This window comes from Harpegnathos saltator, unplaced genomic scaffold, assembly GCF_003227715.2.
Source record: "Harpegnathos saltator strain DR-91 unplaced genomic scaffold, Hsal_v8.6 scaffold225, whole genome shotgun sequence".
Taxonomy (NCBI): Eukaryota; Metazoa; Arthropoda; class Insecta; order Hymenoptera; family Formicidae; genus Harpegnathos; species Harpegnathos saltator.
In genome coordinates this window covers 532,758-551,883 of record NW_020230012.1, presented here as the reverse complement: position 1 = coordinate 551,883, position 19,126 = coordinate 532,758, and the positions used below count along the sequence as shown (strand labels likewise).

Here is a 19,126-nt window from a genome sequence, read left to right as displayed (position 1 = left end):
CTCAGATCGAAAAACTTCGCCACTCGGCGCGAGCGTTCGCGTCGAGAGTAGACTGAATCGAAGTCAAATGATTGCCGCGGATACGAGTCGGGATTAGAAACGCGCTGAGTCTCCTCGAATGGCGTCGAGAGCAGAGGAAATAGCGGGAGAAAAGAGAACATGCAAAAAAGTAAGAGAAAAGCGAGGAAAGGGAGAAGGGGAGGGGGGGGGTAGGAGGAGAAGGAGAGAACGAACGGGCCAACACCTTCACCCCGATTGATTGAACCTCGTTGAAAAGCGATAGACGCGCCATCATTCGCGGCTCGTCACAGTCACGCTAAGACGCGGCTTTCCCGTGAGGGAGATACGCTCTTACGGAATTAACCGACGCGCAAGTCCGTGGAATATTTGACGAAGAATTCAGCTAGCTATTTGGCCGATGAAATTAACCGTATTATATCCCGCTGCCACCCTCGTCGTTGTCGCTGCCACCGCTGCCGCTGATTATTGTTATAGTTGGCCGTGCGCCAACGCGCCGGAGTTGGCGACCGGATGCCACGGGTTAGTCGCGGCCGGAGATATGAGTTCGACGTCTCGCGATCGTTCGTTACCTACATAGCCATTCACTCGAAGATCGGGGCAGAAGAGAGGGAGAGACGGGGGGAGACGGAATGCGGGAAAATTGCAGTGGTCGTCGTGGAGTTGATGACCAGCGGAACACGCGTCGCGAACCTGTTTTACATATCCAACGCGGTGAGTTCATTGCGTGACCATCTTCGCCGATGAGGATGCATCCGGCGGCGATGCAGATTTTTATTTCTGCGTGCACGCGTGTGTACGTTTTCTCTCTCTCTCTCTCTCTCTCTCTCTCTCTCTCTCTCTCTCTCTCTCTCTCTCTCTGTCTTTCACTTTCTCCATTCTTTCAACGTTGCGCTCGACCATGTTTTGCAAAACTTATCGGATCGTCTTGTGAGGAAAAGTACTCGGAAGAGGAGGGAAGGGGCTTAAGATGCATTTCTACCAAAGGCTCATTGTTGTCGTCGTCGTTGTCATCGTTGTCAAAGGTTAATGCGAAGCGGCGAATTCTCGCGTATGTGTGAGTGCGTGCGACTCAAGGTTAACTAATTAACAGCATAATTAGCACGCGGCTCGACGAAAATTTGCCTTTATCGGCGACCGTAATTTGGCGGCGGGCTAATGAAATTTCTCTTAATATATCGCGCGCGTAATCATTGATTTCTGTTCTGGAATAAATCTGTTCATCGGGGGTATTGATACAACAGAGCGAAGTGAAAGGTAATTAATTAAGTTCTGTTTGCAGAACCGTCCGCTGATTGATTGCGCGGTCTTGCGTGAAATTCGTTTACACGATTATTTTACGGAAAGAAATTTAATGCGCAATCGAGTTCAATCGTGTTCCACTGAGTTTCTTACATCTCCTTGATAAATCACTGCTCCTCCTCCTACCTTCACTCTTTTTCTTCCTCTCTCTCTCTCTCTCTCTCTCTCTCTCTCTCTCTCTCTCGCTCCTCGCGTTTCGTAAACAAATCGAACACGCGAAGAATGTCCAAAGAAAAAAAAACCCACTGTACACGGAACGAGCACATCCAATTTAGCTAATTAGAGGAATATTAATTAATCGAGTAAATAATTAACGATCGGGAGTACGTAATGAGATGGTTATTGGGTCTCGATCGATGGTGCGCCTGGACGCGTATTTTCGCCACGTGAATGCGCCGCTCGCTCGCTCGTTCGCTCGCTCGCTCGCTTCTCGGCTCACCGGCTTCTTCGTGGCGCGCAGCGCATAAACGAGATCCTTTCGCACCTCGATAATGCGCGGCTCCCTAATAACGACATGTACACACGGCCGGGCCGGCGGATAGGAAGTAACGCATGAGAAAAGTGAGACGCGCCAAGTGAGTTTGCCCACGCGACGACGGTATCATTAATCAAAGTTGCGCCCAAGTATGAGCCGGGACGCGAAAGGTTGTGGAAATTATCGAACTTGCGCGAGCCGACAACGTCGTTGCGGTATCGACACACCGATCGATCCAAACCCCCGACCCTGCCGAAGCGGCGGGAAACATTCTCGATGAATGGAGGGAACGATCGAATTATAAGTCCGCAGCCGTTTTAATCGAATCACGTGTGGGAGCGCGCGCGTATATCTCTCTTGCACGAAGAAGGTTTATCGCTCGGCGAGAGGGAACTGCAGTCGAATCGAATTGAAACGAGAGCGAGGAAACTCGCGCGGGCCAAGGCGAGAGAAAAGGAGATCGCCTCCGACGCGACGACGTTCGAGCGGAGAGAAGCAGGTGTCGCACACTCCAAGCTGGGACAGCACACCGTCCGTCCGACCGACGTTTCATAGCACTCGGTGTACTCGGCGCGCAGCAACGAACGCTTCCTTCTCCCGGTGGTGGTAGAAGCATACGTACTTTCGTGTAAATGCGTTTGCATGCAATGTCAGCTGGCGATACCGATGATTTTATGTTCGTATGTACGCGCGCACGTGTGTATGTATGTCATTCTGTCTGTCTCTGTCTGTACGTCTGTGTGTGTGTGTATGTGTGTGCGCGCATGCGTGCACACGCGCACGCGTGTGACTGTACGATGTATGTACTTATGCGTGTCTGTCTATGTTGTTTTTCTTTTCATAAAAGACCAACCAGCAACTTAGTTTCGATGCATTACGTTCTCGTCGTTTGTCTCCTCCTTGCTCACTCGCTCGCTCCTTTCTCCCTCTTACTCGTTCCTTGATCCTGCACACGTTGCCGTACCCACTCATTTACATCCTCGGGCCTGCAGCTTTCGTACGGTGACGAAATTCCAGGACACGAACGATCGTCTGCTTGTATTTCCACTTTCCGTTTCTTCTCGATTCCGTTGCATGCCGCTCTCTGGATGTACGTACTTTCACGCTTGCGAAGTGAAATCCCGCGCGCGGGAGGACGATGTCCGCCTCGGCTAGAGGAGCGGCGGGATGGATTTTTGCGTTTGTTTCCTCGTGCTCCTCGCTCCTTCTTGCGCCCGCGTTCCTCATCGTGCTCGCATGCAGAGCGTCTGATATTTCCTCGTGATGTGATTTTCCGGCCGGTAATTCGTGATGGTCTACATTCTACATCGTTACGCGCCTGCTCTGCTCGTTCTCTTTTTCTATCTTTTTTTTTCGTCCGTGTTCTATATCCGGGGATCAATATCATATTTCACGGCGATTTTACGGTTTATCGTGTTGCGTTTTGAACATTTGTAACTCAGTTTCGCTAGCTCAGTTTCGAGCGCGTTGTAGAAAAACAGCGAGGGGGAAAAGAGGTCGCGGGCAGCGACGCGACGACCCGACCGGTCGCGACGGGAAACGGTTACGAGCAGCGGTAGACTCTCTTTTCGCACGAACCACTTATCGGTAATGATATCGGCGCGTATTCGCACGCGGAAAATGCGCCGAGAACGCACGAATATACAAATGAAAACTTTCCGACGACGACGAATACAGCTGCGACTGCGACTGGCTCGTGCGAAAAGGCGCTTTACATGTTACTTTAGATTCGCTAGCGCATTCGTTCAGTATCCGATCAGTGTCGATGCAGTCGGCACTGAGCCACTGAGCGACGAGAAATACACGTATACGTTTGCACCGTTCGCACGCGTCATGCATGTACTCGCTGCAACGCAAACAGAATGCCACGACAGCTTGCGCGTTTAACAATAGTTGTATGTGTGTCTGTTGGTCTCTTGGTTGATCCCGACTTTGATTTCTTGTGTTACCTTTCGCACGATGAAACCCTTGGCAAAGCCTCGTTAACGGGCGGCCAAGAGCGACGAACGACGATCGTACGATAATCGACGGTCTTTGACGGTAATTATTATTGCATAAACATGATTGTCCTCTCTCTTCTTTCCGTTTTTCATTCTTTACTATGTTGGCGAACGAGTAGTTGTTACACACACACACACACACACACACACACACACACACACATGCGCACTCGTAAGTACACACGGGGACTCGAATTTGCCTGGTACTCCTCTTTCGTGCGATTGACACTCGAGCGCGTCGAGACTCTCATCGTGTACATGTATACAGCCTCGTACAAAGTTGCATTTTGTCGCAGACCAAATACAAGCACTTCTGGCATGTATGAGTGTACACGTATATACGTACATACCGACGTAACATATCGCACGAACGTTTCGTGATTTAAAATTACTCTCTCCGATAACGCTTATACGAAATTACACGAGTAATCACATTCCGATCGTTAGGTATGTTATTCTAATTGAGCTTCCAGTAGGAATTTCTTTGGCTACCGTGAAATTAACGTTCTAGTTTAAAGCTTAGGAGCGATAGAGAGAGAGAGAGAGAGAGGGGGGGCGGGGGGAAAGAGCGAGAGGGAAGTAGAGATCCAGAGTGATCAAAGTCAAATGTCTATTATGCGCGTTTCAACTTCCCTTTGCCTACGTAGTTTCACTCGGTTAACGTCGAATTGGCTTTTTCCTCGTTTGTCCGTCTCGTCGTGCCGTCAGCTCGTCGTACTCGTGCACTCGCACACTCACCTCTTCTGCCTCTCACGTTCTTGCCCTTTTTCTTACTTTTGTATCTCTTTCTCTCTCTCTCTCTCTCTCTCTCTCTCTCTCTCTCTCTCTCTCTTTCTCTCCCTCTTCCTCCGCCTCTGGCGCGAACTAGTCGGGGCAATAAGACGAGAGTACGCCACCTGTTTCCAAGTGTTATGAGACTTTCGGCCGGTCACGCCTCCGTGTCTCTTCACGTACACTCGGTAGGCTACATATGTATGACACACACCGCGGACACAGGGGAACACCGCACATTTAGAAACCTTCCGCAACCTTCACTGCACCGCCGTTAACACCAACTTCTGCCCATCGACCCCATCGTCGCCGCACTTACTCCCGTCGGATTCTCCCCGAGATTATGTCGCCGCTTGCGTGCGCGCGCGCGTGCGAACACGACAAAGACAATCCGTAAACTGGGTCTCTCTTCGCGCTACGGATATCTTGCCGCGCAAGTTACTTGCGCGGCAAAATTCTCTACGGCACGATGTTTCTCTCTCTCTCTCTCTCTCTCTCTGATTCTCTCTCTCTCTGATTCTCTCTCTCTCTCTCTCTTTCTCTTTTCCTCGTCGTCGCCGGGCATCGTCACGTAGATCTCGCAAGTAGCGCAGGAGATAAACCTGGGTTTGCTTCTTCCGCGAATTCGCCTTCTTTACTCGTCTCTCAACGCGTTAATAACGATATACAGAAAAGAAAAGAAACGGGAAAGAGAATATAAGTACACCATCCTGTAGAGTTTTATTTGAGGAAATGCGATAGTCGCGAATAAGAGATTCGTGTAACGAAAAACACTTCGGATGGGGTCCGTTGCTCGTGCCGCCGCCTCTTTTAAAACGCAGGTAAGAGACTTGGAGTCGCGCACGCACAACGGCTGTTCCCCGCAACGTTTTCGCTCGATCGATCGTCGTGCACTCGTAACCAGCTGTGTGCGCGTATTTATTGTATCTCCGGCGGCTCCTGAATCTCCCCCTCCCCCTCCTCACCGTACGTCTCTGATTTATTCCCGGCAAGATACGCGCGCGCGCGCGCGGCCGCTCAGCGAGAGATCGCGCGCACGGCAATTTTTCCCTATTCATCGCGTCGTATAATCAGCTTGTTGCAGCAACGGCAGCAACGATGACGGTGACTGCGACGACGGCAGCAGCGCCAACGTAACGGTTTCAAAACTCGCAAGTTTCTCCCTGCCTGGGCTCTTCTCTCTCTCTCTCTCTCTCTCTCTCTCTCTCTCTCTCTCTTTCTCTCTTGCTCTATCTCGTTCGCGTGACCATTTCTCTCCCTGGTCGAGACTCTTGATGGAGAACAGTCCTTTCTTCCTCCACTTCTTCCTCTGATCGAGACGCGAAAATGTGGATAATTCCCCATTCAGCGCGTTGAACGTCATCGTCTCGACGACCTTCCGTTTTCTTCAGTCTCACCTCTTACGATAATCCTTCCGCAATTACTCGAGAGCGACTGCACTTTTGGGCGATCACCACCGTAAATTGTTTATTTCCCTACCGGAGGCTATCGTGAGGTTTAATTTTTCGACAAAAAGTTCTTCCACCGCGCTGTTATCTCGGTTGTACTACTTACAATGGCCGGCGTTATCCATCGACTTTCCCTTGTATAAGTTCCGCTGCACCACGTGGCGCCCGGCGGAGCGATAGTAATACGCTCCTCTCTGTATGAACTGCCGTAATGCCGAGTGGAACAAAGCGTGGCGGCGAACGGATGGAGAAACTTAATCTTCCGCGAACGCGTTCCGCAATGTAATGAATGAGAATAATACAGAAACGATAAAAGGTACTCTCCCATCCCTCGCCCCTGCCCTACCCTCTCTTTCCCCCGTTATCGGAGTCTCTTATCGCGGTTGCCCATAAATTAGAAACTTGTATCGCCGTCGCGAATTACGTCGCGGAAAAATTACACGTGTGTGTGTGTGTGTGTGTGTGTGTGTGTGTGTGTGTGTGTGTGTGTGTGTGTGTATGTGCGTGTGTACGTGTGTGTATATGCTTGTGGACGTGTGCATATTAATGAGACACGATTTATTTTTCCACCAACCGACGATATGCAACGTGAAGGATATTGGCACATTCTTTCTCTCTGTCTCTCTCCCTCTCTCTCTCTCTCTCTCTCTCCCTCTCTCTCTCTCTCTCTCTCTCTCTCTCTCTCTCTCTCTCTCTTTGTCTCTTTTTGTTCTTTCGATTTCACACACGGGCGGCAGTAGCGGCGCCGTCGTAGGCATTAATCTTCGATATAGAGTACATGATGATCGTTTCACACGCATGTCAGTAGGAAAAATAAAGCTTGCCGGATATGTGTACATTCGGAAATAAAAGACACGATTTATTATGCGATATTTCGCGTTTACGCGCCTCCGCGCGCGTTATCATATGTAAACGCCCGCCGGCCATGCGTGCGCCAGTTGAGTGTAGTATATCACGGTTTTACTACATTTTTGTGAACGCGCCGAAGAGTAATCAGAGCGGCGCGTATATTCCGCCTACCCGCACTCGCTCTTCTTCGATCCAAGAGAGAGAGAGAGAGAAAAAAAAAGAACACATCGATGATTCAGCATCTGCGAGAATAGCACGCGGACAATATTTTCTGGCAACAGCTGCCTTAGTTTCTAGTGACTTCATTGCAATTTTGCGCCGAAATAATTATCCTTTGTCTCCCTCACTCTCTCTCTCTCTCTCTCTCTCTCTCTTCCTCCTCTTTCTCTCCTCTTTTTCCGCCCGTTGTCGTTTCGTGACCGTAGCCAAAAGTCCAGTGCGTTATATCGCATAATACAAATTCGCAGCGAAATTTATTCGCGGTCTTTCGTTTCTGTTTTTGTCGGCAAATTACACCCTGTTGGAATATTCGCGAGAGTTTTACCATATTTATCGTCGTGGTCGCGCGCTTAATGACGCGTCGCTCTTCCGCGAGATGTAACTCGCGTTTATTTCGCGGTAATTCCGTCATGCCGCGAAAGGCTCAACGCGCTTGCGATTTTCGGTTCGCCGTTGGATCGCGTCACCCTCGTCCGACTCCGCGGGTTGATTTAAACAGACCGGTTTGGCGGCCGACCGACCGACCGACCGACCGCGCTTTCGATAGCAGCTAATCGCGGGGCGAAAAGCGGGTTTGCGGTGTAAACTTTATTTCGCGCTCGCTGCCCACCGCAGTGCACCCCCGATCGCGTCCCTGATCACACCCTTTCGGACAGCTGCCGTGAAAAAAACGGAAAAAACGAGCACACAACGGACTCCATCTGCAGAGGTGTCAAAGAGGAGAGAGAGAGAGAGAGAGGGGGGGAGTGAGGGAGGGGAGGAAGTATTTTTGTTTTTTTCTGGATTCGACCGACTTTCTCGGGGAAAATCGAGGCTCACGCTTCGGAGCGAATATCGAAGCGCGTAACTTCGCCTACCTCGAAGCTATGCTCGAAACAAGAGACGAAAGCTTCAAGCACGATCGCGACCGCATAGTTCCGGAGATTTTTCTCATTGGTAGAATCTCTCCACACATGACATGGACCTGCCGTTGCTGCGTCGGCGTAGGAAATCATAGATCTCGAATCGCGACGGGATCGTCCCCTGTTTTAGATTCGACGCGACGCGCGAAGAAAGAGGAGTCATCGTCGGTCAAGAGAGGGAAAGAGTGAGAGAGGAGAGAGAGAGAAAGAGAGGGGGGCAGGGGGAGAAAGAAAGAAAGAAAGAGAGAAAGAGAGAATGTTAAACGGCGGTTCCGATCGTGCACGATCGCGAAGAACCAAGACGACCCGCGAGTACGCGAGTACGTTCGACACCCCATCGAAAGTCGAGCGTATATCTCCTCGTCTCTCTCGCTCTCATGTAATACTGTAACATACGACTGTCACTCTCATTAAAGTCAAGTAGTTGTTTCTTTTTGTTCTTCTATGATTTCTTATGATTTATATATGTTTTTGTTACAGGGGTCCCGCGAACATTTTCGGCTAGGCCTTACCGAGGAGGTTGGTTCGTTTGTTTGGTTTGCAATTAGGATTAGTCAGTAGATTTTTTTCTCTAAAGCCCTAGTCCTCTCCTTTTACTTTCTTCTTCACGCGTAATAGATCTTCGCTTTTACATACGTATAATACTCGTCTCTGTCTCTCTTTCCCCTGTAATTTTCTTACTACTATCTATCTATCTCTCTCTCTCTCTCTCTATATATATATATATATATCTGTCTATCTATATTTCTCTCTCTGTCTCTTTCACTATCTACCTTCCCTTTATTCTCTTGATGCCTCGATCGTCGCTCGACCATGCTAACACCAATCACCACCTTTTGATCGTTATACTAACCGTAGCATATATATCTATACATACGTAACATGCAGACTCGACCCTTGCATATGTGTATTTAGACTCACACGTATCAAGATGTATGTATACGCATATATATGGATATGTGTATATCCGATTATATTATCGATTGATTTTCATATCAGCAGTGTGTGACTCTCACTATAAACTCCGATTATATATTATATATACATATATTATATATACTCGATTGACACCAAACTTATTCTCTTGTTTTGTCTCGCAGGTCTCCGTATCTCTTAGCTTTAGTTGATCGATGTTTAGATATGTGATATTATACTACATCTCCTTATCTCTGTGCGTGCCTGCGTCAATGCGCGCGTTTGACCCTTCCGCCCGACCACTTACCCACAATACTATTACCATCACCACCACCAACCACCCCCTTTTGTTGTATGTACGTGTTCGTGTCGTGCGTAGGGGTGACCCGCAATCCCGTCTGTTTGATCGTTCATTTATACTGGACTCGATATCTTAGCTGTAATGATGAACATTAGCTAGCCGACTTGAATATTTAGTTTTAATGTCTCTCGAGAACGACTGCACAGTTACCAAAGATATGATATATACACTTGTCCGTATGCTGCTTTGAATCCCATAATCTAATATCATTACATATATACATATATATTATATATATATATATCACATCAGTATCTGAAACCTGGATACTCGAAAAAATGCGACTAACGAGCTCGCCGCTAAACATTTTCATCATAATGCATGAGAACTAATATTTTATTCATCAGGTGATCGAATGAGCTAGAAAAAGGCGCTCGGTCAAGAGGGACCTTCGTTGCCGGTACGCCACTTGCGGTAAGATACGCGACCACGATATTAGAAAACCCTTTCGTTTCATATACTCTCGCGAGCGAATGTAGCGATGACATCCTCTTATATTTTCTCTGTTGTATGTCTCGCGACTTGTCACTTTGTCGCACTTTATCGCTGAGAAGTAACGAAGTCGATAACAGAAAAATCGACGATCGCGCGACTCTGCGCGTCGATCGCGCGCGATAAACAGCCAACGGCTTTCCACTGTTATCTTTCTCTTCGGCAAAACATTTTTCAAAGACACCGTTTCAAAGAGACGCGCGCGACAAATCGTTATTAAAATACGCCGCAAATTCGCACCTCCGCACGCACGAGCACTCGCCGAATACGCGCCGCTTTCTTTTCCGGTCGATCGCGATTCGCCGTCGTGATAACTAGTTTAATCGACGAGCGGCGTCGATATAACGGCGCAGTGCTCTGCCGTTGGCACAACAGAGCGGGTGAAACGGATTAATGACGGCAGCTGAGGAGAGCTGATGTCACGATCTTGAAATCACCGGCGAGACACGAAAGTGACGCAAGAAATCCGGCGTCGCTGTCAACAACGACGGTGTTTTTACCGAGCCGACGATGATAACGGCGCGCGTCTCGAGAGTATCAAGTCTCGTCCCGCTCTCTCGTCTTTTTCCATCGAAAATCTCGCATGCGAAGAATCAGCGCAATCGATAACGAAACTCGTTCGAGAGCGTCTCTGTATGTCAGCAGTCTCTGCTGAAATTTCGCGCTCGCTCCTAAGGAAGGAGAGAGACGCGCGCGACGAGAAATGTCTGGATCTCGTTTTGCAAAAACATTCGAAATGACGCGAAATTTCGTCGTGTCTCTTTCGAGAAAAAATAGCATTTAGCAACTTCCTTTTAGCAGGCATGTCGATCTCTTGGTTGTTAACAGTGGTGTTGCTTCGCGTAATTCTCCTGATTTCCTTGAGTCTTTACGAATTTGTTTCACACAATTAAAGTCGGAATTTAATTTCGACGCGTGACTCCCTATATCTCCGTCTGTGTTGCGAATCGATGCGACAAATTCTATCTCACAGGTTCATGTAGTACGCGTATTCAGCAAGAGAAAGAGAGGAGGGAGAGAGAGAGAGAGAGAGAGAGAGAGAGAGAGAGAGAGAGAGAGAGAGAGAGAGAGAGAGAGAGAGAAGTAATACAATTCGCATGTGGAAATGACAATGGAAATTTTCGTAACTCGTCGGAATATTTTATCAGCGGACCGCTTGCGCGGACGAACGCTTTTCCGCTCATTTCCAGCGGAACGTCGCGGAGAAACTTTCTCGCGGTGATTTAAAATTTTGTATAATAACCACAGACGGATATTCATTTCGCTTCTATAATAATGCCGCGACCTGATTCGACGCTGGACTGAGATAACCGCGCCCCGCTGCAAAGGTCAGAATAATAGTCCGTCGGTTCGTAGCTGCATATTAAACGTCATTAAATTATGGGTGGCCGCCTTGGATTACCTCCGCTTACGCTTATAAGCCGCCTCGGTTTTACGAGGTAAGACGTACGACCGCAAAGATGGAAGGGCGGATAAGGGTTGGAAGAGCGAGAGAATGAGAGGGAGAAAGGATGGCAGACATCGAGGAGGCGGATTATTCTGGTACTTAAAATACGCTCCCGGGATCTTGACGATACTCCAACTATGAGACGGATATGAATGCGCGGATTAGTTTCGCGAGCGATAAATGTAGCGACGAAACTTTCCGCCGCCGTCGCGCGACTAATACGACCGCGGTCTTTTATATAATCGAATGAACGCGTAATTGTCCTCACACCCGGATCGTTGCCCCCCCCCCACCCCACCCCTCACCCCGCGCCGCATCGTCGTCACCGTTAGTGCGCGACGTCGCGACGGCGCGGATGCGTTTCTGGGCATTAGGCGGAAACGTTGACGGTAAGTTAACGTGCAACGATATCACGCTCGCACGTGCGACGAAATTAGAAATGTAGCCGGATAGGTAATTAACGTGTATAATTTTATTTTATTGCGTAATGTAATTGCGTCGTAATTTACACACGATCGCTCTCCTATACTTTTCGGTTAATTTTGCCAAATTACCTCTCTCTCGGTCGCTTCGCTTTTCTATTAATTTATTCGTTAATTAAATCGTACGTTTGATCTAATTGAAGTGCATATTATAATTAGATACCTTCGGAATAATGGATTACGCCGTGGTCCCGTACGCGATTTCACGGTATTTAACCGTATTATGCGAGAATGTGCGCTTTTTATGTTGCGCCGCATGCAACGTCGGCGATAATATACGTGACAGCGAACCGCTCGTCGGTCTCGCGTATCTCTCGAAACGTTCGCTCGAGATTATCTAAGTCGATCGTAAGAACAGTCGGAAGAAAGCCCCAAATCAGACCTGAAAATCGCCGTCAAACCGCCGTCTCGCATTATCAGAATTCAGAATATCCGATATAAAGTTTTTCCTGCAAATGCACAGCATATTGCTCACGTTAAATGTTATCATGATAACACAAGAAACCAACGTCTCCGACGTTGGCTAAATACTAATAATTTATCCGAAATGAAATTATGATTCGCGAACCTTAAAAATTCCGTTGAACTTGGAGAAAATTACACAGCCTATATTGTTTTATTTTAACATGATAAATGATAGCTTCTTGCCATATTTTCTAGGTTGAATTTTCCTCAATAAAAGGATCTCAGAATTGTTTAATTTTCAACCATGTCCCAATATTCTACCTTCATGAATCTTTATTTTGAATTTCCAACCAAGCAATATATTAATTGTATAGTTTACTTAACTGCAGATGAAATAAATACACGATGAGCACATTAAATAATTTAGTAAAGATTAATGAGTAAATCCAGCCAAAATGGATAGACAGCTAATTTTATTTCTTCGCAATCTCTCTTTATTAATCTATGATTATTTATTAATTTATATCTATATTTAAAATGCATTAAATCATATAAAGAAAACATTGATTGAAACAACCGAATAACGATCTATAATCACGAATTTACAATAAATTATGTTCTCGATCAAAGATCGTAGATAGTTTAAAATTACTAAATACTAGTCTTGGAATCTCTTCTACAGTTTTCGCAAGTATTGATTTTTACGTTTAATAATTCCTTTTAAAAACGTTTAATTCTTTTCGTAATATTGAGTTTTATGTTTAATAATTTCTTTGAAAAAGAAAAAAGAAATATTTAATTCTTTTCGAGTTCGATCTTGTTTACACTCGCCAGCGTTTTGTTTCCATTTCTCTTTGGCTTTGTTATTGTACGGAATCCAGATTTAAATCTCTATTGTAAAACAGTATTATTAGACAGACAATTGTTATTGTTATCTATACAACTTCTGTGTTAGCTTCACAGTGCCATCGTAATTTCCAACGCTAAAAGAAAAAGAAGAAATTATGGGAATAAAAATATGTCTGAGAAGCATAAAAACATTTATTCCTTTTAATCCTTACGGGATTATTTAATATTTCGTCATCTCTCATATATTCCATTTGCATTTGGATAAAGAATATAATTAATTTATTGCTGATTAAAATGAAAAATAAACATTAAGTATAGGTGAAATATTTAGATAATCGAATATTAAATTAAATGGTTCCGACATGAGTTTAAATTTAAAATATAACATAGAAAAAACGACATAAATTGATTATTTGCACCATTAAAGCAGAATTTGATTTGACATAATTTGCAAAATTAATATAGGTTATTATAAAATCAAATTATCAATCAGGGTTCATTAATACAAAGCGCGATGAGGCCAAAACTAACGTTTTAGACCCAGGGATAATTGAGCCATTCTGGATATGAAGCGACCTCATTCATCCGCGGGGAGATGAAAATAGCACGCCTATGAATCTACCCCTGCCTGAAATGGCCGGTACTGTAATTTTTCGACGATTTATCGATCAGACGATGGAGCGATCCAGCAAACGAACTCGTTCCCGTGGACGGAAAACGCAGAGAGTCCGAGGGTGAAGCTCAATAGTTGGGGGGTTTGGAGAGAATGTGGAAAAAGAGCGCTCGGATTTATACGTGTTCAGCGAGCGATAGACTAGTCCTAGATGAAGGCCCGACACCTACACTCGCGGTTCGCACGTCTCGTTATCCATCTGAATATTCGGAGGAGATAGTGGTGAAAGGGAAATAGGAGGGCAACTCATGCCCGAAACTAGCGAGAGCACTGGGAGAAAAGCTCATCGTGCGGACCTGACATCTCAGTCCTGAAACTACGGTCTCCGCGCGACTTGCCGCGCGTCGCACCTAACTTCCTCGATGAAAACTGCATTACCGAGTTACGAGATGACGGCGACCCGGTGGCGGCGACTCGGCTCTTTCAGGCTGGTGCAGCAACGGCACGCATCGTGCACACACGTCGTCGCCGGTATTGCACGATATGATACGATACGGTACGGTACGGTACGGTACGGTATGGTGCGGCACGTGTGCGCCCGACACGGCCCCGGCGAGCGTTCGGGTTGACATTAAGGCCTGGTCTGCAATACGTCGTTTGTCGGAGTCGCATGTCGGACGCATGCACTTTGGACTGCTCTGCTATCGTATAAAGTTGCCCAAGTTGGCTATCAGTGTCGGAGCGAGAGATGACTATGTTTCATCTTTTCCGACTTACGACTACGACTGTCGACACCGACAGCCGACTTGTGATAACTTCATAACCGACAATCCAGTGGACATGTGTGTCCATGTGTGTAACTTCAGATTCTGATAAACGACGTATCGTAAGTCGGACCTAACCTCAGGTCCGCAACCTTGCTCTGAGACGTAAGCAGCTGACAAACTGATCGATCACAGTTTATTCATGATCCGTAAGAAAAATAGTCGATCGGTTAGTTAATTTGCTTTCTGCTTACGTCTTAAAGCGAGGTTGACCCAGTCTAAGAGAGCGGAAGACCATAGACTTGTAGAGATAAACTGGCCATGGCAGAGAACGTGGCACATATTAGATATAAGTTTTCTGGTTGTTCTGTCCTTTTCTTTTGGTCCCTTAATGGAGGCTGGTAGGGAGGGATGAGATTTTATCTTTCCCTCCACACTGTCCACACTGAGGGACCAAAGAAAAAGAATATAACCAGAACACTTGTTTCTGTCCCTCATATGTTGCTGTGTTTCCTTCTGCGGCAGAGGCTAGTCTATCTGTATAAATTTATGGCGGCGACATAACACATCGTCGCGAGCGCATTGTTTCATTGACTTCAGTCAAATCCGATCATCGCAGTGTGTACATCATGTTCACCGATTCCGCGTGTCATTACTCTGTGTTCAGCGCGTTTGACGACCTCGTATAAAGACTCTAGTATTACGACGGAGGATATCGAGTGAATTTCGGATTGTTCGACGGAGCATGCCACTAATAGCGTGCGCCTAGTAAAGTGATAATGATTTTCGATAGGTGTGCGTCGTTTCGAAAAATGAAAATCTTTAAATTCGGATAGAGACAATCTCGCGAAAAGTCGTAGTCGAAATTCAAATAGTGAAACGGGTTGTTCCGAATGTAACTTTATATCGGAAACATGTAGTTGTTTGAAAAAGTTTCGATACTACAGTTTTCGACAAATTTTGACGATAAATATCAATATAACGAGACAGTGCATCGAAAAATATAACTCTCCTGAAATATTTCCTTTTTTTTTTTTTTTTATTTCTTTTTTTGCATTTTCATCTGCGACGATATGTTGCACATACTAAAGGCTATTCCCGAGCAAATGAAGAGACATAATATTGTTGTTATGTAATAATTTTTAGGCACATTGTTTCACTGTATTGCCGCCCGAAATCTCAATTCTTCAGAGCAATCGCATGCTCCCCCAATATTTCAAGAGAACATCTCGATACTCGGATTTCGGAGAGTCGTCTCGCTTTTCGAATACGTTTCTATTTCAAGGATCTGCTTTTCCCTCCGGAAAAAATCCCCTTGATATCATCGACATGTTTGGCGTGCGCCGCAATGCCATTATTTCCTCACGAACTTGTGCGCTGCGGCGTCTACACAGTGCAATCGTTACCCCTTATTTTCGTACCCATCTACGCCGTGTTACGCGATGATGCTCTCGCAGAAGAGGGAAGCGACGGGGCACGAGGACACCATGGAGCGGTTCCTGAAGCGCGCGCCACCGACAAATCATTCAAAAGGAAGCGCGCCGCTGCCGGTTCCTACCGTTTCTATTCTCCGCCCGCTACCTACCCTACGGACGATTTGATTTATACGTCGGTGTTGATTACAATTGATTTCAACCCGAGCAGTGCAGGTAGCCATTTCGCAGAGCCGGCTGCAACGACGTTGCCTCGTTCATTGTCGCTCGTGTTCGTTGTACCTCGCACTCTTCCCCTCTCTCCATCTCCCTCCCTCTTTCACCCTGTCGCGTTCGAGCTGCTGGTGATTTTTGGAACATCGGCGACAGGCGTCCGAGAAGTTCATAAATCACTCGCTGCTCGAGCGGCCCGAATGCCGACGCGTTTAATTTCCCAGTTGTAGCCTCGTGCGACGCGAGAGAGAGAGAGAGAGAGAGAGAGAGAGAGAGAGAGAGAGAGAGAGAGAAAGAGTTCATCATCAAGAAACGATCGATCGATCGCGTACGTCGGCGCCGTATGTCGTGCCGCCCGTTTCGATCACGATTCCTTCTCTGTATATACGCATCATTACCGCTCGTTCATATTTACTCTCGGCCGCTATTAGTATCGCAGTTAGCAAAATCGCGCGATACTGACTCCCCGTATGCCATACGTTTGCGCTCTCTCTCCACTTCCGCTCGTATCGCTTGGATTCCGCTTGGATTCGACCATACCTATCTGCAGACAAGATCGCGCTCGCTTTATCGGAGATCATGACGTCGATTGACGTCAGTCGTCCACGTTAATCACGCGGTGGTTAAAAATGTACCAGTCGCATAGAGATACAGCCAGTGCGCGAATCAACGTAGCCGAGCTCGGGATTGTCACTGTCTGTCGATCTGACGGTCTATCCGGAAAGAACACTTGGTGCGCGCGGCCGCGCAGGTGCCGCTAATTTCGTGCCGCCGTTACGTACAGACGTGAAATCCGTGTTCGCGAACACACACATACACACACACAGCGACGGTAACGGCGGCGGCGGCGGCGGCGGGGAAGAGATCGTGTGCACGGTAGTTCGCGACGTTTCCGTGTTCAACGGGCGAGTACGTGATTTCATTTGCGATACCGACTCACGATCGTTCTACATCCGCTGGAAATATGGGGTCTCACGTTCGCCACGGCCGCCGCTACCTCTCGTCCGATCCCGCGCTCCATAAAGCACGCCTCGGTCGGCTCGCCGGCCGGCCGGCATGGATCAGCGGGGGCATTTAGCGCGGAGAAACCGGCGTGAAGGGCACTCCCTGGATTTATGGTGGCACCTCGGGATTCATGATCGGCGTGTTGAAAGTAGTAATAGGTGGCTTCGACCAGCCGATTGTGCGGTCACCGAATGCGCCAGATTCATGCAGACCTCTCTCTCCCTCCCCCCCCCCTCTCTCTCTCTCTCTCTCTCTCTCTCTCTCTCGTGGTCGAATCGTTTTCATCGAGCGATATCATTTCTCTCTGTGTATCGTTTACCCTTTGGCGCTGGAGATTTTCGTCGCAACGACGCAACGAAACCCCGCAGTGATCGACGCGAATCGACATCGTGAGATTTGTCTTTCGATAAGAAGGAGAGAGTCAAAGCGGAATTTAGCGCCGCGAGAGACGAGTGGAGGGCTTCGCGATACTTTGTACGGTGGCATAGGCATGCACCTGCGCGATAGAAGGGAAATTGGTCGCTGCTTGTACGGGTGCCTGCGAACGCCGTGCGCACGTAAAGCAACGGCGCTTCGTAAATAGCTTTTATTGCCCAATACCGTATCCCGTCGTGGAATATCCTGCTGTGTGTGTTCGTCGGTGCGTTCGCTGCGCGAATGAACGAGCGAAGTGAGCGAGTGAATTGATGAACGAACGCAATGCAACGCAACGGCGAATTCATTTCATACGACCTACTATCTGAGAAGCGCATTCAAAGCGAATAAATTAATATTCGCTCGGCCGAGCCGGTCGTCCGATTTCCGTCGGACGGCAATTTACCTATGTCAGTGCGCGGACTCGGTACGCGCTTTATTTAAGCTTCATGCGCTTAACTTTTAATTTCACTTTGCGCCCTCCCCCCTCCCCCCGCCCTTTCTCTCCGAATAGCCGTCCGATACAGCTTACTCACCGGAGTGTTTGACAGAATAACATTTTTCGCATCACGTCTTGCGAAATGTGCAGCGCGCTTTTCCATTCTGTCCCGCGGCCGCGATTGAGACGACGATCGAAAGCGAAGCGAGTTAATTTGCCAGCCTGTCGCTGTCGCTATTATTACAGTCCCGCGTCTGAAATCCCGTCGAACGATTAAGTCCACCAGGGGCTGGCGTATCGACGGCGTAACGCGCACAATAGACGAAAGTACGCGACGGCGCGGCGCGGCGCGGCGACGAGCTTTATCGGTCGATTTTCCTCGGACGCGATTTCCCTCGCGCGCGACGGCGGCGTTTCTCGGCCGACGGCTGGCGGGTAGCTCGATAAGTATTTTCTTCGAGGCGAATGATTGGCGGCTGAATGCCGCGGCGGGAGAATTTCCATCACAATGCCGCCCGAGATACACGCGCTCGCCCGGAGGCGCGCGCGCGCGCACGAAATAAGAGCGAGAGGCCTTATGAGCGAAGGTACTCTCGGTATGTATGCCGGAGGGTAGAGAGACCCTCTCGGACTCTCTCTCTCTCTCTCTCTCTCTCTCTCTCTGCTTTTCTCACTCTCCTTCTCCTTCGAATTTCTCTCGCGTTTCGTACCGTAGTCTCGAGTTAACGCGTTCTCGTCCTTGCCAAAGCTGGGATGCTCTCTCAGTAGCGGACGACGTCGTCGGCAACATTCCTATCTAGGGTGAGTGAGACAGGGGCGATAGACGCCTCTCGGCACGATCCCAAGGACCCTCAAATGACCGGTCATTGTGCCTCGCTAAAGGGCGAAAGGGACCGATCGACCGACCGACCAAGCCTGTCTGTCCGTCTGTCCGTCAGACCACACTTCCTCTCTCGCCCGTTCCCTGCGGGACTCCTCGTCATCTCCATCGCGCGGCATTTCGTGGTTGACCTTTGATTTTCCAGTCGCCGATTCCTGGCGCGTGCCATGCCCCAGGTCGTCCCATTCTATCTTTATCTCTCGCCAAGTTTTCCTTCCTTTCACCGGCCTCTCTTCGATGTCGGATTAAAAGGTTCTCAATGGGTAAGCTGATTTCGAGGATCTCCACTTAAAAATGCCCTGTTCGAGATTCTTTCAGCTCATCGCGATCGCGAGGAGCGTCGTGTAACGTTATTTTCGAATTACCGCTAGATTTTAAGGCGGAAAGACGAGATGAATCCCCTCTCTCGTCCCACCCCACGAGCCTTTCC

At 47.9% G+C, this 19,126-nt stretch overlaps 1 protein-coding gene across 4 annotated transcripts in view; it reads left to right on the top strand.

Annotated features, from left to right (window-relative positions):
- LOC105190612 (synaptogenesis protein syg-2) overlaps window positions 1-19,126 on the top strand; it is a 306,100-nt gene that overhangs the window by 39,285 nt on the left and 247,689 nt on the right. For 3 of the 4 annotated variants that reach the window (XM_025298587.1, XM_011153434.3, XM_025298585.1), the window contains exon 3: window positions 8,465-8,503. The exons of the other annotated variant lie outside the window; for it this stretch is intronic. In XM_025298587.1, the coding sequence (XP_025154372.1) occupies window positions 8,465-8,503 (39 nt within the window). The remainder of the gene's footprint in view (window positions 1-8,464; window positions 8,504-19,126) is intronic. 4 annotated transcript variants of the gene reach the window in all.